Source organism: Hypomesus transpacificus, chromosome 2 (assembly GCF_021917145.1).
Source record: "Hypomesus transpacificus isolate Combined female chromosome 2, fHypTra1, whole genome shotgun sequence".
NCBI classification, from domain to species: domain Eukaryota; kingdom Metazoa; phylum Chordata; class Actinopteri; order Osmeriformes; family Osmeridae; genus Hypomesus; species Hypomesus transpacificus.
The window spans coordinates 1,084,322-1,112,197 of NC_061061.1; the positions used below are offsets into that span (position 1 = coordinate 1,084,322).

General features: G+C 47.3%; 2 protein-coding genes across 3 annotated transcripts; one reads left to right on the forward strand and one right to left on the reverse strand.

Moving 5' to 3' along the window:
* The first annotated feature begins 5,345 nt into the window (after window positions 1-5,345).
* Window positions 5,346-13,035, forward strand: si:dkeyp-97a10.2. Its single transcript, XM_047034274.1, has 8 exons — window positions 5,346-5,556; window positions 8,061-8,468; window positions 8,712-8,768; window positions 10,447-10,626; window positions 11,397-11,549; window positions 11,708-11,947; window positions 12,063-12,159; window positions 12,651-13,035. The coding sequence occupies exons 3-8, from the start codon at window positions 8,720-8,722 to the stop codon at window positions 12,712-12,714; spliced, it is 783 nt and encodes a 260-aa protein (XP_046890230.1). The 5' UTR covers window positions 5,346-5,556; window positions 8,061-8,468; window positions 8,712-8,719; the 3' UTR covers window positions 12,715-13,035.
* Window positions 12,121-27,527, reverse strand: LOC124476849 (tektin-2-like). 2 transcript variants are annotated; one of them, XM_047034262.1, is made up of 10 exons: window positions 22,920-23,296; window positions 22,281-22,406; window positions 20,876-21,081; window positions 20,614-20,757; window positions 17,906-18,020; window positions 17,025-17,132; window positions 14,027-14,170; window positions 13,829-13,908; window positions 13,026-13,245; window positions 12,121-12,195 (listed from the first exon to the last, which is right to left on the reverse strand). In XM_047034262.1, exons 1-9 carry the CDS (start codon window positions 23,073-23,075, stop codon window positions 13,047-13,049), a joined length of 1,278 nt encoding a protein of 425 aa, XP_046890218.1. In that variant the 5' UTR covers window positions 23,076-23,296; the 3' UTR covers window positions 12,121-12,195; window positions 13,026-13,046. The 2 variants fall into 2 exon arrangements, with proteins under 2 accessions (XP_046890218.1, XP_046890210.1); XM_047034254.1 differs by lacking the exon at window positions 12,121-12,195 and adding an exon at window positions 24,351-27,527 and having other exon boundaries at window positions 13,046-13,245; window positions 22,920-23,096.
* Window positions 27,528-27,876: the final 349 nt, after the last annotated feature.

Below are 27,876 nucleotides of genomic sequence, written 5' to 3' on the forward strand. Positions count from 1 at the left end.
TTGAAAGGTTGAAAAATATATCCAGATATGGCTTGTTGTTTGCATTGCGATTGTGTGGCCATTAGGCAATGTGTTCTTACAACGCACTGAACCTTCTTTGTTTTAGTTTGTTTTTGAAAGGTGAAAGTGGGTAGGCTATATCATTTGTCTCACAGAGGCGTGTCCGTCGCTGAGGACGGAGTGTGCTTGTTTCCCAGTGGACTACAGCACATAAACACCAGGGCTGGACTGGGACAAAAAATCGGCCCTGGCATTTTGGGCCCAAGCGGCCCACACCCACCGTGACTGGTCAGACACATTCCCTGCAGACAGCCCTCTTAAAAGGTGCTGCATTCTATGATATGAGTTGCCTAGTGTTCTGTGTTGATGTGATCGTTTTGGATCCTCCAAGAGGGGTCTCAAGACTTATCTGTTGATCTTATTAAATAATTAATTAATCCTTAGAGTTATGATTTGTATATTTATGGTATTTTTTACTGTTATTGATATTTGATATTGTATTGTCATTATTATTATTATTTTGCTTAATATTGGCTCAGCACCTTAGAAAAAACAGTTTACTGTTCATTTTAACTATTGTAAGATTCATATTGGGTGCACATAAAACACACACACAGCCCCCCTTTCTTGCTGAGAGTTCTGTTAATTTGCCTACTCCCACACATTAACGATGCTCAACCAGCATCCGTATTAGCCAACAGCTCGTGTCTCAGGGCCTGCGGGAGGCGATATTATGAATCAGGGGAAGGGGGTTCCAGGATTTGATTGGGTCAGGTAGGCCAGTGCCAATAATTAAGCAATAAGCCCCAAGAGGCCGTGGTTTACGCTGATTTTAGAACAGGTAACGGAAGTTGTTAGGCACGACGCGAAGCGGAGTGCCGAAAACCCCCTTACCTGTTCTAAAATCTACAAATATTTGATATGATTTCATCAATAAAAACAATTAGAAACCAAATAGTTTAATAATAAACCGTCATTCTTCCGCTACTACAAAGTATAATTCCTACATAAATCGTTGCCACGCAACAGCCAGATGGACATCTTGCTTGTAACTGCTTTTTCAGTTTGAAATATTCCATATAACATGAATATTATCCTACACATATCAAAGGGTAAGAAGGAGGTGGTTGCAGACTCGCAATTCAGGCTAAGAACACCGTTATGCCCAGTGGAGGTCCTAGCACATTTGGCGGCCCCGGGAGAGTGGCACAAACACAACTGCAATTGTTCCTTTTTTGTCCAGCAGAGGGCGCCAAACACACTAACCCTGAACCCTAAACCGCCCCTGGTTAGGCCTACTACTACCAAGAGCAGTACATTTAGTTATTTTGCAGACGCTCTTATCCAGAGCGACTAACAGTAAGTACAGGGAGGCAAGTGCCAGGGAGGCAAGTGCCTCCCCCCGAGGCAAGTAGGCTGAAGTGCCTTGCCCAAGGACACAACGTCATTTTGGCACGGCGGGGAATCGATCCAGCAGTAGACTAAAACAATTGCCAACTGTGTGAATGCATGCCAGTGTTTCCTCTCAGATTTTTTTTTGCAGTGGGGGCAGGTCTGTCCACCTAATAAAGATTCATGTAGAATGTAGTCCTCTAAAGTCACTGTTGTAGTTGTCATGGCCAAGTGTGCAGACTTGGGTTTACGTACTCACAACATCGATCAAAATACAACTTGTATACAAAATACAAAACTGTGTAATAGACATACACGTTGACATGTGTAAAAAACGTTTTATTATATTACTCAAAGTCTCTGCTACTCTGTCGATACGATAGGGAGTTCCAGCCGGGCTAGCTAGCTAGTTACCACAGAACGAAGTTACGTAATGTGACTAAACTGACAAGTACAAGCACCCACAACTTCGACCACCTTGCGCCATGCATCGTTTTTTTTTAACTAACATCTCTGTACAAATACAGCTATGTATCGTACAGGACTGGGTAAGCAGCCACACAAACGATTAGTTTCTCCTCCACCTTGAAACCTAGAAAGCTACAAATGTTTACCATGGTTGCTATGTTACGAGAAACAAAAAAACACTCTGATTGGCCATCGCTAGCGAAAATCGTTCCTCATTTGCATAAAGTTGAGAAAATCTCAACTCTGTTGCGTCGCTTCGCTACCCACAATGCACGACTAACATTTTGTACAGCCTTATTTCTGATACCGTGGCGGCAGAAATTTAACCGTGGCGGGCCCCCATGGAAAAATCAACATAGCGGAAACACTGCATGCATATAGGCTTTGCCTACCAATTGGCTTATCGCTACCCCTTAAGGCAAGAGAAGGTCTAGATATGACCATAATAACATAATTTCTTTAGGTGTATTCCTATTGCATGTAAGTAAATGTTTACCTTAAGTCTGTAAGCTGTGTATATAGAAACCTTGATCAGCAACGCTGCTATTGGCTGCTCATCATGGCCAAGGAGCGCGCTCAGTTTTTCTCGAGCTCGAGGTTAATCCGAATTTGAAGATTTAATTAAAACGCCAGGGAACACCTTAAAGTATGCAAAGGCCAGGAGAGAGGGCTGGCAAACAGTAGCAGACAAATTACATGTGTAGTGGTGACTAGGGGTGTCACGATACCAAAAATTCAGTAGTCGGTGCCAATACCATTAAAATAACACGATTCTCGATGCCAATTTCGATACCATGGTAAAAAAAAGAGGATTGTCTAAGATTCCATGTAGGCTACTTGAACCATGAACTTCTTTAAAATATTTGAAAAATAGCAAAATGTCCTACAAAGACATACAAAACATGTGCAATAGAGCATAGCACAACATAATAAAGTGCAATTAAGCCATTCAGCTAACAAGATGAACATGACATGAGTTTACCTTCTAAGCTATGGGCTAACGTTAAAACTACAGCTAACCTAAACTATGTACATAGGCCATTGTAACACACGTGCCCACCATCTCAAACATCATGTAACGTGTATTTTAGTATGACAGATTAAACAAACAGAAAAAGAGCATTCTTTGGATGTATTCAGAATTTCGCCGCGACTTCAACGAACATTGATTTATTTTGTATGATACCAGATGTTAGCATCGGTGCTGCGCCTCTTCTGGAACTAAATCAGAACTTGCCTTGAATTCTTTAAACAAATCCAGATGACGATCTTTCAGGTGCTTAGCTAAATTGGAAGTATTCCCCCTTGGTCTGAAGACTGCGGTAGCATTTTTTGCATAATGGCTTCTGCGGATTAATTATAACGCCACGGTCATCTGCCTCAAACGCAAACTACTTTTTTTGCCTTTCTTGTCAACAAGTCGAAGCGGGGCGATCGCTAAAGCAGCAGTTGTTATCTTGTTTTTCTTAATGTAAACGTCGACTGGAACACTCCTGAAGGCGCAGCACCGATGCTAACATCTGGCATCGGCGCTCACGGTACTTACGGTGCTTCAAAAAAATGGGCATCGTCGGTGTTTTGTTATTTTAGCATCGGAAGGTACCGTAAGTATCGGTTCTCGTGACATCCCTAGTGGTGACCATAGATGTTTTATCACTTATTACAGTAGACTAGCCTACATATTTTTGTATTTTCATATTTATATATATATATAAATAAATATATTTTCATAATTACTTTGTTTATCATCTTTAATACCATTTAATTTAATATGTGGTTCCATCAAATTAATGATGTGAATGACACCCTCAAGAGAAAACCAATATCTCTTAAAAAGTATAGTATCGCGCTGTGCGAAATGATCCTGTCTATCACGCAGTATAGGCCGTAAGGTGAACCCTGTTATTGTTTCATCCCGCTTCACAGTCTGGCATCTACACAACCTACAGAGTCGTGCTAAGCTACCAAAAAAAGGTTTGTCGCTAAAAGTTCCAGTCGATTGTCGATGCGTCTGTTTTATGCAGAACTAGGGTTGCATTTTGTCAACATGGATGGATATGGTTGGCAAATAGAGGATGGGACCTTGCACGTCACCTGGATGACCAGAAATTCGGAAATTCCCTGACAGTGTTTTGCATGTAATACACTGCGGCTGCAAAAGTGCCTGTGAGACAGGCAGATGTTCCTGTTTTTCTGCAGAAATGTGTTGCACAGACTTATGTTGTTGTTGTAAACTTTCTTTAGTTTTGTAATGTTTTCTTAGCCTGTCAATTCTGACTTGTGTGCCAAGTCCGACATCTGGACTACCGTTTGCGTGCTGCAGTGGCTATTTGGCAAGCTCAGTAGAGCGCGCTTACATGGAATTCTGCATGCATCAGTTTGTTTTCAATTAAACTGCTTTAATTTTACGCGTTTTTAATTTTTAAGCGTTGATTGGGATACTGCGTTAATTTTTTTCGGGATTATCAATCTAAGTTAATGCTTTGACTAACAAAGTAAATTGTTAAAACTCAAACTTTAGATTTTACTGGGGCACAACAGATTTATACTGGGGCACAGCAGGTTTATACTGGGGCACAGCAGATTTATACTGGGGCACAGCAGATTTATACTGGGGCACAGCAGATTTATACTGGGGCACAGCTGGTTTATACTGGGGCACAGCAGGTTTATACTGGGGAACAGCAGGTTTATACTGGGGCACAGCGGGTTTATACTGGGGCACAGCAGATTTATACTGGGCCCCAGTAAAAAGGGTCCAACGACGCCCCTTTGCAAAACGCTGAATTTCAAGGTCCCATCCTCTATTTGCCAACCATATCCATCCATGTTGACAAAAAGCAGCTACCTTATTGGTGTAGAACGATCACGTTTCGAACCGTGCCACCAAAATCCTATTACGCTCTAAAGAAACTAGCTCTGCATAAAACATAGACACATCGACAATCGACTGGAAGTTTAGCGACAGATTTTTTGGGGGTAGTGTCGTGGGATTTTAATGATTATGGGGGCAGCGAGGCAAGAAACCTAGGCAGGGTACAGGTCAGGTTGATGGGCCTAAGATGGCTGACTAACTACACAGTTAGAAACCTACGCAGTTACTAAAAACCATTCTCTAGACTGTTTTTTACCGGACCATTAGGACATAAGTAAGAACAGCTGGATTCTGGTAAAAAACACTTAGATGTTGGGAAATAGTAAGTATGAGAGGTGCCAGAACTTTGGATGAAGGATAGGATAGTTCAGGTCAATGGGAGTTGAAGTGCTACTTAAGGACCCCGGCCTAGGACTTGTGAGGGGGAGTCAGCGTCTATGGGCTCCTCAGCTGTTGTACAAAGTTCATCAACAATATTACCAGCCAAAACACCAAGCACAGGGAAAGAAAAGTGTCAGAGTGATACCGTCATAGTAGTTCCCAGGGCGGGGAATTATCCTCATTTGGAGTATAAGACTGGGATTCTGGGGCTTGTGTTTGGTCTTCTCTCCTGTTTGTGTTGTGAACACATATTGCCTTGCCGAATAAACCATCGAGCTGCCTTGAGCCATTGAAAGATATTTGCCTCTTGTTTTTTACTCTTCCTTCCATAAGGACGTCTGTTTTTTACGACAGTAGCTTAGCACGACTCGTTCTTTTTTATGAGCTAAAGACTGTGTAGATGCCAGACCAGTGGTGTAACGTATTAACGACGGGCCCAGGTACGTTTTACATTGGAATAGATGGGGAAACACTTTGTTACATTTGGCTCTCCTCCCCCTCCTAGGAATAGCCTCCCTTGCACCCTGCTAGGCCGTTGGATAGCTAAACATAATCATTTGCTATCCACCTAGTAGTGACCACTATTTACCCAACTTGTATCTTAGTTATCCTGCCCGACCATAATGTATGTAGGCTATAACTTGGCTTGAAATGTATATCTATCACAGTAGCCGTAGGTTACCTGTCTGAGGGCAGCGATACTGATCCCAGATGAACTGCTGCACTGCTGCTAGAAGGGGGGTCGTACGTGTCGGGGTCGTCTGTGGGGGGGGGGGGCATCGTCCGTGTCAGACTTCGTGGGCTGGCGACTAGTTGATGGTCTAGTTAAAAAAGAATCTAATTTCGGCAGCTTTGCCGCCTTCTCATCTTGTTCTGTTTTCTCTTGCCTTTTCCTGCTTCCACTCTTATGCTTAAAAGGCATTGCTACACGATCAGTTGTGCTGTGCTCAATGAACTGCGTTGTCGTGACCTTCGAATTGGTGTAACTGTATCGTCACATGATCAAATAGAGACTTGACATTGGACAACAACATACATATTACCCAGCAATCATCATTGCTAATCACAAAAATACCAAAGAAAATAAGAACTTATTCATTTCATTGAATATTTTTTTGATAGGTTTATTGTACATGTAGGATAAGCGTATGATTTTGGTATAAATTGCTACTTTTACCCAAAACATAATAACAACCATGAATGAGATAAGTTAGCATTTTTGGTGTATAAAGAACATTTGACACTACTGTTGCATTATTAACAGCATGTATTTGAAAATAAATATATCTAGGGAGTACTGTACTGAGAGAGGGCCGGTCGCGCGACAATGCATGTCTTTGGACCTGACAGTGGCCGAGACACCCCAAGGGCCCAGGTGCACCTGCTGCCCCCTTTAGTTACGCCCCTGTGCCAGACTATGAAGCGGGAATCATTTTCTAAAAGACGTTTCGTGGTTCACTTTGCGGCCTAATACGCGATGAATTCGGGTTAAATTATCCTTGCACCTTTTGCAACAGGTAGCTGTCGTAAAAACGCACAAGGCATTGCAGTGACAGACTTCCTGTATCACCTTTGCTTATAAAGCCGCAATCTAATCTTGTTTATGTCAAATAAACCTGCTCCCGAGCAGGTTTAGGTTTACGGACCTGTTGCTGTGACAGCAAGTCTAGGATGAGCGTCGAAGAACCTAAAAATCCAAGATAATGACAAATCGGATAATCAAAATCAGCTAACTGAGTCAGCGACGTACAGTAACTGACCCCTGCTCTGGATCAAGTAAAAAGGAAACAAACTCACTCTATTTAGGAGTTTATAACAGCGCTATGATCCCTTTTTACTCACCTAGAGCGGGTTTGCATGGATTACCTGTAACATTCTGGGGATCATCATCCTTGGAATAGTCGTCTGCATGGATAGCTAACTGGGAAAAACGGCCGATCCACTTCTTATTTAATCAAACAATGTGAGGAAACTTCCCTTTTTCAGGGTTTACAGTGTCTGTGTTGTAGCAGTTCAGCTGCAGAGGATGGAGGAGACGTTACTGCCATGTGAAGCCTTGAACAAGCTCTTCTCATGTGAGAGCAGCAAGAGAAGGGCTAACATCCAACCACAGCTTCTAATATCTCCCTGACAAACCACGGCTTCTAACATCTCCCTGACAAACCACAACTCCAAATATCTCTCCTGACAAACAACAGGACGCTATTATAGGACGGTTAAAGTAACACATTCTGAACTCTGCTGTTTTAGTAGCCGGACTTTTGTATTCACAAGTTCAGAACATCCTTGTTATCCTAGTTATGTGGTTCATTATCATTCTTTTTAAAAGTAGACTAGTCCTTATTCAATTACTGAACAATGAGTTCATTATAAAGTGATTGTAAAGCTTGATTTTGATTGGTGCATGCCTGCCTGTTTGTTAATGCAGTTTGTCTTGTTGCTTTATGGTACTAACTCATCCATATATCATGAATATGGTAGGCCTACCCCATTCAACATGCATGTCAGTCAAACTTAGTCTCATATCTCTCTGAACAGCGACATGGAACACAGGGCAGATAGGGAGAGGAGGGCCCGACACAGTATTATTCTGTGGTTGAATATGGCTTAATCAGCATTTCTAAAGAAAAGCATTCCAATGGAATATGAATGCTAGTCTGTAACTAAAAACTAAACACCAGTTGAGCTCATGTGAAAGTCTGTCGACTGTAGCATTCAGCATTGTTGATCACTTCCTTTCAGAGTGAATGCTTTTCTATTGACACGTCTGCTCTGTTTGACAACAGTGTGCCAACCTTGGTGTGACATCACTCAGACGACTCTCTGTAGTGTGACAGAAGGTGCCTGGGACACAGAGAGAAGGGGGGGGGGAGGGCCAATCAGAGATGATCTACAATAGAAAGTCAATTTTTTTTAACCCTGAGTGGCAGCATTTACTGTACAGGAAGTGGAAAGAGGAAATTGCACCGCTTGAAAACAAGGTGACGCCTACACGCCTCTCGCAGAGCAGACCGCGAGCAGACACGCCTCTCACAGAGCAGACCAGACCAGACCACGAGCAGACTCTCCTCTCACAGACTCTCCTCTCACAGACCAGACCGTGAGCAGACCCTGCTTCCTGGACGTGCCTCTCCAGACACTCTCCACACGTCCGTGTGTAGCTCAGCTGGGTCTCTCAGCTTCTCCAGAAACATTGTATTATCAGACGGGACGGGCGTTTTACGGTGTTTGTGGAACATCTTTGTTCTGGACGGTGACGTTGACCTTCAGCACTCTGGGAGCGTGAAGGAAGAGGCTCCTGCCACACTGGGAGAAGCAGGAAGTGACTGCTGTGTGTAGAACCCTCGGGGAGGTAAGTGGACTTCCCACTGGGGCTAACCAGCGAAATACAACTGATCAAATACACACAACCCTGGTCTGGTCATGCAGGACCAGAGGTTTTTTAAGTCAAACAGATGACACCATTTCACACATTTCTTAGGGAGACAGCTTAGGCTCCATTGCTGAATTTACCTCCATGGGTGATAGTAAAGATAGAGTTCACCTCTCCCCCCCCTCTCTGTCTGTCTCCCTCCCCCCTCTCTCTCTCTCCCAGCAGGTGGTATGAGGCTGCAGTGCTGTCTATGCTGGGCTGTGGCTCTGCTGTGGCTGAGTAAGTACAGTACTGTAGATAGCACTAGTACCACACACAGGCTGAGTACAGTACTGTAGATAGCACTAGTACCACACACAGGCTGAGTACAGTACTGTAGATAGCACTAGTACCACACACAGGCTGAGTACAGTACTATAGATAGCACTAGTACCACACACAGGCTGAGTACAGTACTGTAGATAGCACTAGTACCACACACAGGCTAAGTACAGTACTGTAGATAGCACTAGTACCACACACAGGCTAAGTACAGTACTGTAGATAGCACTAGTACCACACACAGGCTAAGTACAGTACTGTAGATAGCACTAGTACCACACACAGGCTGAGTACAGTACTGTAGGTGGCACTAGTACCACACACAGGCTAAGTACAGTACTGTAGATGGCACTAGTACCACACACAGGCTAAGTACAGTACTGTAGATAGCACTAGTACCACACACAGGCTGAGTACAGTACTGTAGATGGCACTAGTACCACACACAGGCTAAGTACAGTACTGTAGATAGCACTAGTACCACACACAGGCTGAGTACAGTACTGTAGATAGCACTAGTACCACACACAGGCTGAGTACAGTACTGTAGATGGCACTAGTACCACACACAGGCTAAGTACAGTACTGTAGATAGCACTAGTACCACACACAGGCTAAGTACAGTACTGTAGATAGCACTAGTACCACACACAGGCTAAGTACAGTACTGTAGATGGCACTAGTACCACACACAGGCTGAGTACAGTACTGTAGATAGCACTAGTACCACACACAGGTTGTGGGGGCGGTCTTTAAGCAGGGTGTGGGGGTTATTTGAGGGGGAGGACGGAGGTTATCTGAGGGGAGGGGGAGGTTATCTGAGGCTACACAGTCAGTGTTCCTCTGTAAACGGCGAGTGGAAGGGGGAGGGCCCCAACTGTGCAGTATTGTTGCCATCAGCCATTATCTCCAGGGCTGCTGCTGAGCATGATTATCTCCAGCTGCCTTCTGGTTCCTACTTCCTCTGATAAGTACTGCAGGGCCTCCCGTCTGATAAGTACTGCAGGGCCTCCCGTCTGATAAGTACTGCAGGGCCTCCCGTCTGATAAGTACTGCAGGGCCTTCCGTCTGATAAGTACTGCAGGGCCTCCTGTCTGATAAGTACTGCAGGGCCTCCCGTCTGATAAGTACTGCAGGGCCTCCCGTCTGATAAGTACTGCAGGGCCTCCCGTCTGATAAGTACTGCAGGGCCTCCCGTCTGATAAGTACTGCAGGGCCAGTACTTATTCCCACAGTTTGATTAGAGATATTACGGTGCATTACTGCACCTAGATAACATGCACCGTATCTCTACAGAAAACAAAGAGTCTTTATATTTATATTGTCTTGCTGCTAGTTAGCTGGCAAACATTTAATTTTGGAAAGAAACAAGCTGATTCAAATGACTGTGCCAGTGTTGTCACAGCAACGCTCATCTGCCCGTATCTGCGTTGGAATAGTGATAGACGACAATTTAGTCAAGAGACTCACATATTGATTTCACCATGTATTGAAAACTATAGACATGGAACCCACACCCTATCGAAGGCTATTGCTTTAGTCTAGTACAGAAGGTGTAGTACATTAGGTCTAGTATAGTACATGGGGTCTAGCATCTAGCAGGATAGGATAGCAGTATCTCTGCTTGTCTCCACAGTGCCAGGTGGTGCCCAGAGTGTGTCTGTCCAGATCCAAACCCCCCAGCCGGTGCATGTCCTCCCAGCCTCCAGGCTGCTGCTCCAGGCCCAGCTCAGCCCCCAGGTGTCCAGCGTGGCCTGGGAGCGAGAGCCGGAACATGGCAGCCAGGGGGGGAAGGTGACCCTGGCTGTCTTCCCAGGTAAACCGTTCAAATGCGTGAGCCTTTGTGTAGTTGAGGAAGTCAACTTAATGTGCTTAATGTTTGATAACTTGGTTGTACGATCATTCGCATGGTTATTCTTTCTTTTTAGGAGCAACAGTTTTAGGTCAGTTTTAGGGGTTCCGTTGCCGTGGGTGACGAGGGACCGCTTATCCGATGAGTCTCTGCACTGTGATGACGTTGTTGTCTTAAAGGCAGGGTGGAGGTGTCGTTGTCTTAAAGGCAGGGTGGAGGTGTCGTTGTCTTAGAGGCAGGGTGGAGGTGTCGTTGTCTTAGAGGCAGGGTGGAGGTGTCGTTGTCTTTAAGGCAGGGTGGAGGTGTCGTTGTCTTAAAGGCAGGGTGGAGGTGTCGCTGTCTTAGAGGTAGGGTGGAGGTGTCGTTGTCTTAGAGGCAGGGTGGAGGTGTTGTTGTCTTAGAGGCAGGACGGAGGTGTCGTTGTCTTAAAAGTAGGGTGGAGGTGTCGTTGAGATGCACTTTTTGTCATATTTTCTGAAATAAACTTTAGTAAAAATAAATCAGATAACGGTAATTAATGATTAGATGGCATTCAGACCAAATGCAATTATTGGACAGGATACTTGTTTACCTACCTCCTAGCAGTAGTCAGGCAGCACGTTCATGTATTTGGAGGAGTGGCTTTGAAGGGAAGGGTGAGATATTTTGGTTTGAATCCTTTCAAACTCAAGACAAAATTGGTAGGTTTGCAAAACTTACCTACCCTGCCTTTAAGCTCGACATGCCCCACCTAGGTAACCCCTCCAGCGGGCGTGTTCGTCTGGAGCAGCAGGGGGCGGTGTTGAGCCTGGAGGGCTTCACACCGGCAGACAGCGGCCGCTACACGGTTACCGTCACCGACCAGTCGGGTGCCATGGCGACGGCGGAGTGCATGGTTACAGAATATGGTAGGATGAACCTAGACTCTCACCGGAGGTTCAGCAAGCTTTCAGTATTCGGTCCAAACAACTTGTCAGAGTCGGGTCTGCCCTGTATGACCTCTGTTTGACCTCTGTTTGACCTCTGTTTGACCTCTGACCCCTATCTGCCCGTCTCTGGGCCTCAGTGGCGGTGCATCACGTGTCTGTGAGCGTGAACGCTTCCCACGCCTCCCTGTTCTGTGCTGAGGCCTGGGGCAGCGAGCCCCGCTTCACCTGGCTCCATGACAATGCTGCCGTGACAACAGCCCTGGGCCGTGTGTCCGTGGACGGGAAGACGCTCTTCTTCTCCTCCACGCCCGTCTGCGGACACTTCACCTGCGTGGTGAGCAACCGGCTGGGCCACAGCTCTGCTACCTACACCGCAGGTATGCTCCTGGAGACTCACACCTGTAGACCTGAACCCTGTAGACCTACACACTTGTACAAACATAGCTGCAGAGCTGTCCTGGAGTTAACCGTGAGTGTGGTATGTGTCCTCAGATCCCTGCCGGAGAGAGGGCGGGGGAGGGGCGGCGGTGTGGGCGTGTCTGCTGGTGCTGCTTGTCCTCGGAGGAGGACTGGCCTTCCTGCTGTGGAGGTACACACACGTACACACAAGTATACACACACACATCTGTACACACACATATGCACAAGTATACACACACACAGACACATATGCACATGAATACACTCACATGATGCCCACGTGTACACACACACACATATACACACACGTGTACGCACCCACACGTACAGTATATACACACACTAGCTGTGGGCAATGCTTGATGATGAGGTAATCGTTGTGTTTAGTCTAGCCGTGGGCAATGCTTGATGATGAGGTAATCGTTGTGTTTAGTCTAGCCGTGGGCAATGCTTGATGATGAAGTAATTGTTGTGTTTAGTCTAGCCGTGGGCAATGCTTGATGACAAGGTAATCGTTGTGTTTAGTCTAGCCGTGGGCAATGCTTTATGATGAGGTAATCGTTGTGATTAGTCTAGCCGTGGGCGATGCTTGATGATAAGGTAATCGTTGTGTTTAGTCTAGCTGTGGGCAATGCTTGATAATGGATTATTTGTGTTCAGGAGACAGAGGCAGGCGCTCGGCAAGGGGGAAAGGCTGCAGGAACACCTGGATGAAAACCTGTAGCCCCGCCCACCTCCCCAGCCCTCCCACTGAGAGGCTGAGGCAGCACAAGAAGAGGGCAGAGCCGTTGGAGGAGCTTCCTGTCCAGTGATCAACATGACCTTTCAGTGCTGCAACAGTGAAAAGACCTGCCAACTGGACGATGAAGACTTCTGAACACTGACTTTTTTTACTCTCTGGCCTCTGTATATTGGCCAACATTTGACATTTATATATTTATATACACTTACAAACCCACATCTTAGTTATCATTTCTGTATATTGGGTTGTTTTTGTATAAATCGTTTAAAAACAATGTTGTTTTTAATAAACACCTCAAAGGCAGCATGTTGTGTTTAGGGTTTATGAGAGAGCAGCCTTCCAGCAGAATCCCAGGGGTGGGGCGGGGGGGTGTCTGGGCGCGGGGAGGAGGGGTGGGGCTCCAGGCGTTGCCGTGTCTGGTTGCTACGCAGGGTCAGTTCCAGCGCCTCGTGCTTCAGGTCCAGGTTGAACTCCAGACGTGCAAGATGTTCCTCCAGGGTCTTTAGGGTGTGTCTGGTGCACAGCAGGTAGTTAGTCACTGGGCTAGGTATTAGGAGGAAATGGGTACTGGACTAGGTACTAGGAGGTCTGGATTAGACACTAGGTCATGGGTTCTAGGTTTGATTCTAGGCACTCACTGAATATGGCCAGGTTCTAGATACAAACTGACACTGGGCCAGGTTATAGGTTCTATGTTCTGGGTACTCACTGACACTGGGCCCAGTTTTAGGTTGTATGTTCTAGGTACTCACTGACACTGGGCCCGGTTATAGGTTCTATGTTCTAGATACTAACTGACACTGGGCCAGGTTATAGGTTCTATGTTCTAGATACTAACTGACACTGGGCCAGGTTATAGGTTCTATGTTCTAGGTACTCACTGACACTGGGCCCGGTTTTAAGTTCTATGTTCTAGGTACTCACTGACACAGGGCGCGGTTATAAGTTCTTTGTTCTAGGTACTCACTGACACTGGGCCCAGTTTTAGGTTCTATGTTCTAGGTACTCACTGACACTGGGCCCGGTTATAGGTTCTATGTTCTAGGTACTCACTGACACTGGGCCCGGTTATAGGTTCTATGTTCTAGGTACTCACTGACACTGGGCCCGGTGTTGCTTCAGAGCTGCAGTAGAGACTTCCAGCTGCCGGGCTTCATCCACCAGGCTGGACTGCACCTGGTCATCAGCCACAGAGTAAACACACGCACACACACACGGTCTTCATGATTAGAGACACAGTGTAAACACACACGCATCATCCTACTCACATCCTTATACACCCCCTCACACACACCTGGTCCATGCATAGCTCCGTGCCAGGCCGGTAGGTCCTGCTGTCCAGCCTGGTGTGGACCAGCTTCAGGTGGGCATCTCTGGCCACCAGCTCCTGCTCCACACCGCGGATCGCCCTCTCCAGCTCTGAGATCTCCTCTTTGGTCTGGCAGGAGAGACAGACCCCAATGAGCAGAGATTCACACCAGAGAAGGAAGGGGGGATTCTGTTAGAGGACAGTTTTTAAACCTCCTCATGCCTAGCACCACTCAGTGTGACCTCTTCAGTATGTAGGCTGTCTGTAGTCCTAGTCCTTACACATCCTTACCCACACACACGCTTCCCCCTCCATCACCCCTGTCCGGCAGTGTGTCCTGGGTTGAGTGGCAGTGTGTTCTGGGTTCAGTGGCAGTGTGTCCTGGGTTCAGTGACAGTGTGTCCTGGGTTCAGTGACAGTGTGTTCTGGGTTCAGTGGCAGTGTGTCCTGGGTTCAGTGACAGTGTGTTCTGGGTTCAGTGACAGTGTGTCCTGGGTTCAGTGACAGTGTGTTCTGGGTTCAGTGGCAGTGTGTTCTGGGTTCAGTGACAGTGTGTCCTGGGTTCAGTGACAGTGTGTTCTGGGTTCAGTGACAGTGTGTCCTGGGTTCAGTGACAGTGTGTCCTGGGTTCAGTGACAGTGTGTTCTGGGTTCAGTGGCAGTGTGTTCTGGGTTCAGTGACAGTGTGTCCTGGGTTCAGTGACAGTGTGTCCTGGGTTCAGTGACAGTGTGTTCTGGGTTCAGTGACAGTGTGTTCTGGGTTCAGTGACAGTGTGTCCTGGGTTCAGTGACAGTGTGTTCTGGGTTCAGTGGCAGTGTGTTCTGGGTTCAGTGACAGTGTGTCCTGGGTTCAGTGACAGTGTGTTCTGGGTTCAGTGGCAGTGTGTTCTGGGTTCAGTGACAGTGTGTCCTGGGTTCAGTGACAGTGTGTTCTGGGTTCAGTCAGCTCTACAGGCTGGAGTAGTGACCCATCACACAGCCATGAGAGCGCTAACTGTGCTGTGTCTCTTAGGTCCCTCCGTGCGCTGCTATTGTTAGAGTCCAGGACTTCCTCTCCAGGACAAGTACTCATGTCTGTGGAGATACTGTACTGCTGCCCAGCTGGGGTTAGAGGGTCACTGAGTTCACACACACAGGAGCTACATTATCTTTAACCCTCAAGGAGCTCTGCTTATCCATGTAAGAGAGAGAGGCCTTGTCTTTAAAGTCAGACCATGAGTTCTCTGAAGGTGGGCCAGACTGAGCTGGTCCACACAGGAGCAGACTGTAAGGACCAGAGCCCTACCCTATGAAGCCGGATCTAGGGTTAGCAAGGTAACTTCAGGTTTTACTGATTTTCAGCTTCATAACGACGGTAGTTCACTTCTTACCAGGATAGATCACCATGGTAACTCATGCTGCACACCTAACCTGCTCCGTAGCAAGTTATGTTTGAGATAACAGATCAACACGTATAAAAGCACAGCCTACCGACCAACCAAAATCATCTTGGAAAATGGCATCACCACTTGCCGAAGATCCTGTGGATCTAATTGGATGGAAAAAACTATTGTATTTAGAGTGAGATCTACTACTGCCTTATGAGTGATATTGAGAAGGCCATTAACTTACGCATACACAGAGTCTGCAATTTTCTCCCAACATCCCTTTCTTTTTTGGAAGCAGCAACGGTGTTGCCTTTCGCTTTAATTATGCTCTTAAACTCTTTGTATCTGTGTAAAATCAATGTTTGCTCTTCGTGTGTAAAGTACAACTTGTCCATGTTTGTAATTGGTCATATTTTGCTAACATCATTCAGACCAGGTCCGGTTCAGACTAACTCCAGATCAGACCAGGTCCAGTTCAGACTAACTCCAGATCAGAACAGGTCAGTAGAGACCAGGTCAGTAGAGACCAGGTCCAGTTCAGACCAGGTCCAGTTCAGACCATGTCCAGATCAGACCAGGTCAGTAGAGACCAGGTCCAGTTCAAACCAGGTCCAGATCAGACCAGGTCCAGTTCAGACTAACTCCAGATCAGAACATTTCAGTAGAGACCAAGTCATTAGAGACCAGGTCCAGTTCAGACCAGGTTTAGTTCAGACCAGGTCAGTAGAAACCAGGTCGGTGGAAACAGGTCCAGTTCAGACCAGGTCAGTAGAGACCAGGTCAGTAGAAACCAGGTCCAGTTCAGACCAAGTCAGTAAAGACCAGGTCAGTAGAGACCAGGTCCAGTTCAGACCAGGTCCAGTTCAGACCAGGTCAGTAGAGACCAGGTCAGTAGAGACCAGGTCAGTAGAGACCAGGTCCAGTTCAGACCAAGTCAGTAGAGACCAGGTCAGTAGAGACCAGGTACAGTTCAGAACAGGTCAGTAGAGACCAGGTCAGTAGAGACCAGGTCCGGTTCAGACCAGGTCCAGTTCAGACCAGGTCCAGTTCAGACCAGGTCAGTAGAGACCAGGTCAGTAGAAATCAGGTCCAGTTCAGACCAGGTCAGTAGAGACCAGGTCCAGTTCAGACCAGGTCCAGTTCAGACCAGGTCAGTAGAGACCAGGTCCAGTTCAGACCAGGTCCAGTTCAGACCAGGTCAGTAGAGACCAGGTCAGTAGAAACCAGGTCCAGTTCAGACCAGGTCAGTAGAGACCAGGTCCAGTTCAGACCAGGTCCAGTTCAGACCAGGTCAGTAGAGACCAGGTCAGTAGAGACCAGGTCCAGTTCAGACCAGGTCCAGTTCAGACCAGGTCAGTAGAGACCAGGTCCAGTTCAGTCCAGGTCCAGTTCAGACCAGGTCAGTAGAGACCAGGTCCAGTTCAGACCAGGTCCAGTTCAGACCAGGTCAGTAGAGAGACCAGGTCAGTAGAGACCAGGTCCAGTTCAGACCAGGTCCAGTTCAGACCAGGTCAGTAGAGAGACATGGTCAGTAGAAACCAGGTCCAGTTCAGACCAGGTCCAGTTCAGACCAGGTCAGTAGAGACCAGGTCCAGTTCAGACCAGGTCAGTACTCACCGTGTGGTGTTCCCAGCGGAGGTGGTTGAAGGCCTGGTGGAGGAGGTGGGTGTTCCTGCGCAGGCTGAACCCTGACCTGCTGCTCTGGGCTTCCAGGTCTGCCTGGCTCTACACACACATATACAGCAGTAACATCACATACACACAGCAGTAACATCACATACACACACACACACACAGCAGTAACATCACATATACACAAAGCAGGAACATCACATACACACACACAGAGGAATGTTACATACATAAACACACACAGGAACGTCACTCTCACACACACACACACACACACACACATACAGCAGGAAAATCACATACACACAGGATAGTCATCAACACACACAGGAACATCCTACTCAGGAACGTCAAACGTATTCATGGTTGACATGCTAACATGACACGCATCGTTAAAGAGAGCCATAAACATCCTGGTGTTCTAGGAACTACGCTGCACGCCCAGCGGCCCTCACGTCCTCACTTCCTGTCGTCCTGAAGGGACCCCTGGAGTTGCCAAACACACCCCAGCCTGACTTCCTGTTGCACTATCAACATGAGTCCCTCCACACACACACACATCGCTCATGGTCATAATAATGTGTAAAACGATCAGGGAGGATTTTCAAATGGTCATCTCTATCTAATGCTTTAACCACTGAGCTATACCCATGTTCTACCACTGAGCTGTACCCATCCCCATGTTCTACCACTGAGCTATACCCATCCCCATGCTCTACCACTGAGCTATACCCATCCCCATGCTCTACCACTGAGCTATACCCATCCCCATGTTCTACAACTGAGCTATACCCATCCCCATGTTCTACCACTGAGCTATACCCATCCCCATGCTCTACCACTGAGCTGTCCCCTGTGCTTCTCACCTGTGCCCTGGCGGAGGTCAGGCTCTCTCTCAGCCTCAGGGATGCCTGCATCTCTTCCTGGGCCTGGCTCATGTTGCGCTGGCTAAACAGTGACCACTCTTGGTGGGAGGAAGAACTGAAGGAGACAAAAAAACTGGTCAAATCAGGGTCATTGTGTAGAGAGAGGTGTATCACCTCCTTAATTTGAGTTCTAATAATTATTAAACTTTTTCTTACAATATAATCCTATACAATACCTTCATTCAAAGCAACACACAACTGGTGCATGGAATATGCAACTAGTAAACTGCAAATCACAAGGTTGCAGTTGCTTTGTATAAAATAATGAGCTAAATAAGTACATGAATAAATATAGAAAGTACAGCGTAACATCAGGGATCAGCATAAAAAAAAAAAAACACATCTCAGCTAACAGACCCAGTGTAAAGTAACATTTCAGCTACCAGACACAGTAACATCTCAGCTACCAGACACAGTGTACAGTAACATCTCAGCTACCAGATACAGTGTAAAGTAACATCTCAGCTACCAGACACAGTAACATCTCAGCTACCAGACACAGTGTACAGTAACATCTCAGCTACCAGATACAGTGTAAAGTAACATCTCAGCTACCAGACACAGTAACATCTCAGCTACCAGACACAGTGTACAGTAACATCTCAGCTACTAGACACAGTGTAAAGTAACATCTCAGCTACCAGACACAGTTTACAGTAACATCTCAGCTACCAGACACAGTGTAAAGTAACATCTCAGCTACCAGACACAGTAACATCTCAGCTACCAGACACAGTAACATCTCAGCTACCAGACACAGTGTACAGTAACATCTCAGCTACCAGACACAGTGTAAAGTAACATCTCAGTTACCAGACACAGTAACATCTCAGCTACCAGACACAGTGTACAGTAACATCTCAGCTACCAGACACAGTGTAAAGTAACATCTTAGCTACCAGACACAGAAACATCTCAGCTACCAGACCCAGTGTACAGTAACATCTCAGCTACCAGATACAGTGTAAAGTAACATCTCAGCTACCAGACACAGTAACATCTCAGCTACCAGATACAATGTAAAGTAACATCTCAGCTACAAGACACACTGTAAAGTAACATCTCAGCTACCAGACCCACTGTAAAGTAACCTTTCAGCTACCAGACACAGTTTACAGTAACATCTCAGCTACCAGACCCAGTGTAAAGTAACATCTCAGCTACCAGACACAGTTTACAGTAACATCTCAGCTACCAGACACAGTGTAAAGTAACATCTCAGCTACCAGACACAGTGTAAAGTAACATCTCAGCTACCAGACAGAGTAACATCTCAGCTACCAGACACAGTAACATCTCACCTACCAGACACAGTTTACAGTAACATCTCAGCTACCAGACACAGTGTAAAGTAACATCTCAGTTACCAGACACAGTAACATCTCAGCTACCAGACACAGTGTACAGTAACATCTCAGCTACCAGACACAGTGTAAAGTAACATCTTAGCTACCAGACACAGTAACATCTCAGCTACCAGACCCAGTGTACAGTAACATCTCAGCTACCAGATACAGTGTAAAGTAACATCTCAGCTACAAGACACAGTAACATCTCAGCTACCAGACACAGTGTACAGTAACATCTCAGCTACCAGATACAGTGTAAAGTAACATCTCAGCTACAAGACACACTGTAAAGTAACATCTCAGCTACCAGACCCACTGTAAAGTAACCTTTCAGCTACCAGACACAGTTTACAGTAACATCTCAGCTACCAGACCCAGTGTAAAGTAACATCTCAGCTACCAGACACAGTTTACAGTAACATCTCAGCTACCAGACACAGTGTAAAGTAACATCTCAGCTACCAGACACAGTGTAAAGTAACATCTCAGCTACCAGACAGAGTAACATCTCAGCTACCAGACACAGTAACATCTCACCTACCAGACACAGTTTACAGTAACATCTCAGCTACCAGACACAGTGTAAAGTAACATCTCAGTTACCAGACACAGTAACATCTCAGCTACCAGACACAGTGTACAGTAACATCTCAGCTACCAGACACAGTGTAAAGTAACATCTTAGCTACCAGACACAGTAACATCTCAGCTACCAGACCCAGTGTACAGTAACATCTCAGCTACCAGATACAGTGTAAAGTAACATCTCAGCTACAAGACACAGTAACATCTCAGCTACCAGACACAGTGTACAGTAACATCTCAGCTACCAGATACAGTGTAAAGTAACATCTCAGCTACAAGACACACTGTAAAGTAACATCTCAGCTACCAGACCCACTGTAAAGTAACCTTTCAGCTACCAGACACAGTTTACAGTAACATCTCAGCTACCAGACCCAGTGTAAAGTAACATCTCAGCTACCAGACACAGTTTACAGTAACATCTCAGCTACCAGACACAGTGTAAAGTAACATCTCAGCTACCAGACACAGTGTAAAGTAACATCTCAGCTACCAGACAGAGTAACATCTCAGCTACCAGACACAGTAACATCTCACCTACCAGACACAGTTTACAGTAACATCTCAGCTACCAGACACAGTGTAAAGTAACATCTCAGCTACCAGACACAGTGTAAAGTAACATCTCAGCTACCAGACACAGTGTACAGTAACATCTCAGCTACCAGACATAGTGTAAAGTAATAAGATCTGACTGGGGCTTTGCCTCCTCACCCTGCAGGCCCGCGGGTGGGGCGGGGCTTGAGGGAGAGGCCTGTGGTCTGGTCTGTGACAGACAGGCAGGCCAGGTCCACATCCAGGGCCTCCACCTTGTTGTTAAGGTCAAAGGTCAGCAGCTGGCGAGTCTCCTGGAGGCGGCTGAAGAACACGTGTAGCTTAGCGATGCTAATGGTCCATAACACATGTAGCTTAGCAATACTAACATACATGTGTGTGTGTCAGTGTGTGTGTGCATGCGTGAGAGTGTGAGTCTCACCAGAGCACCAGGAAGGCCTGGCTGCTGAGCTCCTGCAGCTGTTGCTGTGTGAGGTCAATAAGCTCCGCCTCCCTCCTCAGCTCCGCCTCCACACGGTCAGAGATCAGCTCTCCTCCTCTCCGCCCCTCCCCCAGCGCCCAGCACTCCTCCACCACCTCCACACGAGCGCCCAGCCCCATCATCACTTCTTCTAACTCCTTTCTCGCCTGGGGAGGGGAGACGGGGGGGGCAGAGAGAAAGAGTTAGAGTATGAGAGAGAGAGACATATGACAGGGGGGAAGAGAGGGAGCAGAAGCAAAACAGTAAACATGTTGTCCTCCACCAGTGATGTGGTTCAGAGGGACGCTACCCGCCACGAGACTGAAAGGACAAACATTTAGAAACGATGTTCTGGTTTGGTCACGTCTGCGGGGCTAGCCTGCTTGACATTCCAACTTCTGAAAATATAGTGTCAACAGGCAGGCTGTTACCATAGTCACAATGATTGTATGTAGGGAAGAGCATCTGCTAAATGACGAAATTTATGACCCCCCCCGGGTCAGTCAGTGACCAGACTGCCCCCTAGTGGCATAAAGCCAGCATTACAGTTTGAATAACCTACACTAGTCCCCCATTACCCCCTCAAAAGCTGAAGGAGGCAGAGAGAAATAAAGGAAGAGAGGAGGGGAGGAAAAGAGACAGAAACACAGAAAGACAGGGAGACAGAGGGAGATGGGGAATGAGGAGGAGATAGAGAGAAAAGGAGGGAGGAGGAGACAGAGGGAGATGGGGGGGAGGGGGAAACAGAGGGAGAGGGGGGGAGGAGGAGACAGAGAGAAAGGGAGGGAGGAGGAAACAGAGGGAGATGGGGGGGAGGAGGAGACAGAGGGAGATGGGGGGGAGGAGGACACAGAAGGAGGTGAGAGAGGAGGAGACAGAAGGAGATGGGGGGAGGAGGAGACAGAAGGAGATGGGGGGAGGAGGAGACAGAAGGAGATGGCGGGAGGAAGAGTGAGGGAAAGGGAGGGAGGAGGAGAGAGGTAAAGGGAGGGAGGAGGAGACAGAGAGAAAGGGAGGGAGGAGGAGACAGAGGGAAACTAACAAAGAGGGATGCTGGTGTAGTGAGATCATCATTCAGGGAAGTGAGTGGGAGTGTGTGTGAGTGTGTAAGTGTGTGTGAGTGTGTGTGTGAGTGTGCGTATGCTGAGTAAGCAGGGAGTCTTTGAGCACCTGAGTGAGAGTGTGGATCTCTGAGCACCTGAGTGAGAGTGTGGATCTCTGAGCACCTGAGCGACAGTGTGGATCTCTGAGCACCTGAGTGAGAGTGTGGATCTCTGAGCACCTGAGTGAGAGCGTGGATCTCTGAGCACCTGAGTGAGAGCGTGGATCTCTGAGCACCTGAGTGAGAGCGTGGATCTCTGAGCACCTGAGTGAGAGCGTGGATCTCTGTGTCCAGGTGGTGGGAGCAGCGCAGCAGGGCGTGCCTCTGCTGGGAGACCTCCTGGAGCCGGATCACAAGACGCCCGCTGAAGTCCCGCTCACCGCACACGCCCTGGAGGACACACCGGGGAAACCCATGCTGCCACACTTACTGTCTGCTCTTTTATACTGTTTTTGTGGTCTTATTTTTAACCATTTTACATTTCCGACGCAGTTTGTGACCTAGGTGTGAAAGGTGTTTTATACACTGGACTAACTTAGGCTTTGTTTATTTTTTTGTATTTTTTGCATAACATGTCAGGTTCCCTGTGGTGTAGTATTCAGTCATGCTATGTGTGTGCTTTGTAATATGTTGCCAGTTCACATTCTCCAGGAAAGTGCTTGATCCGTCTCATTTTAGAGAGGTCAGGGAAGATTTTTTACATTTCTCCTATATTGATCTGTTTATATGCTTCCCTCTGGAAAATTAGTGTCAAACGTCAGTGTTGATTTCCCTTCCCCCCCTCCCTTCTGTGAAGTGCACTGTGTTGCCACCTAGTATGAAATGTGCTATATAAATATTGTTTGATTTGATGGGGTAGGGGGAGTATGTGTGACATCATGACCCTGTGATGTCATAGTCTACCTTGCAGGTTGTCTCAGCTGTCAGGGCCTGCCCCTCCTGCCGCGCCCTCTCTGATTGGCTGCGGTGGTGTTCTGTGGCGTCTGAGATCAGCTTGTTATTGGTGTCCCAGTCTGTCATGCTGTACCCACGGCCTGGTTTTCTGCTCAGCGAGGCCATGCTCGAAACTGTGTAATTAACCTGTGGAGTGGCACATGCACCTGAAACTTTAAATTTGATTCATTTAGCAGATACTTTCATCTAAAACATACAGCAGTTGTTCCAGAGACTGTGTTGGACTGTCAGCCGTGACTCGGGAGGTAGAGAGGGTTGTCCACTCATCGCAAGGTTGGTTATTGGTTCCCCAACCTCTCCTTGCCTGGAAGTGTCCCTGGGCTAGATAGAAGACACTGAACCCCATGTTGCTCCTGATGAGCAGGCCAGAGCATGTCTGCTCCGTGCCAGAGCATGTCTGCTCCGTGCCAGAGCATGTCTGCTCCGTGCCAGAGCATGTCTGCTCCGTGCCAGAGCATGTCTGCTCCGTGCCAGACCATGTCTGCTCCGTGCCAGACCATGTCTGCTCCGTGCCAGAGCATGTCCGCTCCGTGCCAGAGCATGTCTGCTCCGTGCCAGACCATGTCTGTTCCGTGCCAGAGCATGTCCGCTCCGTGCCAGAGCATGTCCGCTCCGTGCCAGAGCATGTCCGTTCCGTGCCAGAGCATGTCCGCTCCGTGCCAGAGCATGTCCGTTCCGTGCCAGAGCATGACTGCTCCGTGCCAGAGCATGTCTGCTCGGTCACTGTCAGTGTGTGTAAGAGTGAATGAGAGGCAACTGTGAAAGGCTTTTTGTGCTCCGTGAGGTGCGGTTAAATGCTTTTGGGATTTTTGGAAGGATAAATGTGCATGCCAATTTTTTTTTTATATTCATTTTAATTAGGATGACCAGATATGAGTTTGTGAAAAAGAGGACACTTCGTCTTCCCTTTCGTGCTGGTCGTGTATTGCATGCCACACTATCTGATCAAAATGACAGTTCTCTCTGCAGTCAGAGCTTGCGCAAGAAGGTGGAACGTACGGTACAGTACGGGAGACACCCTTTCCAAAATTTGTAAGGGCGTAATTTTTTAAACGCATTTTTTAGGTCTCGAACATGTCCGGGTAAAAGAGGACGTCTGGTCACCCTAATTTAATCCATCTTCACCCTAGGCATTTATTGGTTCAGTTCATTCCGGTACTGTATCGTAAATTGTGAACTGAAGTTAGGTTTTATTATATACTTATGGTGCTAGGGCTAGGTTGTAGCGCGTCAATGAGATTAATATTTAATCTGCTTCGTTTACCATTAATACCCAAACCCACGCCAATTTATAATATGATTAATTCATAATAAGTTTACAAAACCCCATTATCTAAAACTCCATTATCAAACATGAATATTTAATGTTTTGTTACTCACCAGCGGAAAGCTAACAAGGCAGTTATGCGACACCTGCCACGTCTTGAACTGGCCTGTAAACACCGCGTGCGTATCCAGGCAACGACGGGTACTGTTAGGTCATAATTGATCGCAACTGTCAGTGGTGGAATTAGTTGACAAAGTTTACATTATACACACTACCCTGGCAGTGGAGACACATGTCCATTTGTCGCCCTAATAAAGGCTACATAGACATTACGCAGACTACATGCGACTGCGCATCGATATTGTCTTCTGACCTACTCTATGGTCCTACTTGAAGAGACTTTTGAAGACATCTGTCAATTTGCAGTAATCCCCGGTTGGACAGTCTGACAAATTAGGACACCAGAACCAATGTGTTTCCCTGTAATAAATACACCAAGAGTCAGAGTAAAGCAATGCTTTTTATTGCAAGTATTAGTGAAATATACACTTCAAACTGAAGCAAAGCAACACTAAGGCCGTTAACCTAAAATATAGTTATAAAACAGAGATATACATTTAAAACTGAAAATAAGAATCGTTTGTAGCCTACAACAGAGTATTTGAAACACATAGAGCGGTCGGGGTGAGACGCGGGCGGCTGGTCGCTGTCGTCTAACATTCAGCTGGTGACATTCAGCGGTGTCTACGAGTCGTCTGGTCCGACATCACTTGTGATGCGACAACGCTGACAGCTGCACAACAGCTAAACCACTAAAGTCTGCACAGTGGAAAACTTGTATAAAGAAATTTAGAGGTCAACATTCTCAGTCTGTCATTACACGGTGTACAAAGTGGGGGGAAAGACAGCGTCAGATAATCTCTTTCTGCATTATTTGGTTCGTTATCCTAACTGGAATGCAAATGAATTGAAAACAAGCAATATTTGCACGCCCACAGAGCAGACGGTTCAAGATGTTTAATGAAAAACGGCGCGTGTATCCGTGCACGGGACGGACAGGCACCCACGCCTCTAACCTTCAGGTGACCGTCGGACAGAGCAGGGAAATGAAAGAGCGATTCATTACAGCACCGAGCTCTCTTCATGAGAAGCATTCACAATGGTCCTGTTGTCAACCTCCTACGCGGTGTGATCGCCTTTACAATGAAGCGCAGTTTAAATAAAAATGCATTTTATTCTTTTTTATTTTTAATCGCAGTCTGGGAGCGGGGACCACTTGTAAAGGCTTTCCTACCGTCAGATGGTAACACGTGCAGCTCTGTTCGTAGTTACAAGAGGGCTGTAGAGTAGGCTCGCTCCCACGTCTCCAGGAGTCCTGGGATGCAGGAACACATTTAAGGCCGAGGCTAGTTTCTCTGGGACATGACACGTGACCTTCTGTAAAGGCTTGGATGGACTCTCCATGCACGGAGCCCTACTGGATATGGAGGCTGCACCCTTCACTTTCACCAATCAGATTGCTAGACCCAAGGGTCTGCCTATCCCCCCCCCCCCCCCCCCCCCCCCCCCACCGTGTCATTGTGCTTGTGTTGTGGGTAGAATAAGGCAGCAACAGGGAGGGGGAGGGGCCAAGATCTCAGCTCTATGGCTCCGCCCCCAGCACAAAGAGGGGGAGGGGCCAAACCCTCAGCTCTCTGGCTCCGCCCCCCAGCTTGTTGCCAGATTCTGCGGAGACTCCAGCCGCTTCTATGCACTCAATAAATAAACCATAAAATATTTCGCATATATATTTCATATATATATTAAAAGGAACAACACATTTAAATAGGACAAAATTTAAAAGTCGGCTCAATGAAGAACAACTTTCAAAGTGGGATACGAGAAAAGAGAATATCTTAGTTATACTTCTGTCTCTAAAATAGTTATAGGAACAATGTAATCAGGCATTGCTTGAGCTTTACACCGTAATAATCAAAGCGACATTTGCAGCTCCTCACTTGTGGTAGAACATATGCAGCATAGCAAGGTACGAGAGCTGTTTCTGAGATCTCTCGTTTACAGGTACCCACCGGACAACCCCCTCCCCCAACATGTAACCATGACTACCATTGCCTATCAGTTTGCACCATACAGCCTCAGAATGCTGAACAGCGCCCCCTATTCTTCCATCACAGGAACAGAGTCTGGCTGCTAGGACAACGCCAGGGGGGCGGGGCTAACCTGCTGATGGACCTCAGACACACACGCAAGCTCCACCCAGCTGCCACAGTCACTAAGGAGACCCATCACTAAGGAGACCCGTAACCAAGGAGCATCCCCCAGTGTGGTGTGGAGAACTCCCAGTGTAGCACTGAGGGAGCAGGCGGGTCGCAGCAGCCCAGATGGGCATCCCCCTGTCGTCTGAGTGAGGTGGCAGTCTATCTATAAAGTGCTGTGCTGGGTTCACCCTCCAGAGGCCAGGCAGACCCCCTCCTCCTTCAGCAGGCTCCGCCCTACTGACCCGTCTGCAGCCAGGAAGTGAAACCACAAGCATACTTGGCATATAGTCTGTGTTTGTGTGTGCGTGTGAGTTGTGTTGGTTTCCCGCCCCCTCCTGCTGTCTGAATGAAAGCGGAGGTGAGTTCTGTGCGGGTTTGTAAACACAGCTGCTGCTGCACTGCAAAGGGATTTAAACCGTTTGACTGGTTTGATTTGACGTTGGACTCGTACAGCACCATCAAGAGAAAAGGCACTTTCTGCCCGAGGCTCGTGGGAACCGCCTCTCCACCATGAACCTTCCACCAGAACCATCTAGAACCCAGGATAGCTTGAGATTCTAGCAAACAATAAAAGCCTTCACTCTGCTGTGAGATGCTAGGCTCCAGAGACAAGGACTTGGCCATAAGCCAACTTCAACAAAAACAAAACCAGTAACATCTCAGGGGTTCTTAGCAAGGCAAACACATCTGCTAAATGTAAACATGTGTTCTACTAACCCGAAGACGTCCATTTGGATGAACAGCCAGAAACTCAGAAACAGGTGACCGTAACACATACTCGTACCATCTTCCTTTCACAGCACACAGCCCCCCACACACCTGGACCAGGTGGAACCACCTCCACACACACCTGGACCAGGTGGAACCACCTCCAGATACACCTGGACCAGGTGGAACCACCTCCAGACACACCTGGACCAGGTGGAACCACCTCCAGACACACCTGGACCAGGTGGAACCACCTCCACACACACCTGGACCAGGTGGAACCACCTCCAGACACACCTGGACCAGGTGGAACCACCTCCACACACACCTGGACCAGGTGGAACCACCTCCACACACACCTGGACCAGGTGGAACCACCTCCAGACACACCTGGACCAGGTGGAACCACCTCCACACCCCCCCCCCCCCCCCACACCCAACACACACACACCTCTTAACAGCTCAGACGCACAACTCTAACAAGCTGAAGCGCTCCCTGTCCTCCAGCTTTCTTCTTCATATCGGAACAGACCGATCCATAACCGTCGCGCTCCTTGTCAGTAACCCCACTGCCAAGCACAGAAACACTACACATCGTCACGGGAACAAGTCAACAGTCTATTGCAACACTTAAATCGTTATGATTCATAACCATTACTTTATGATATTACTT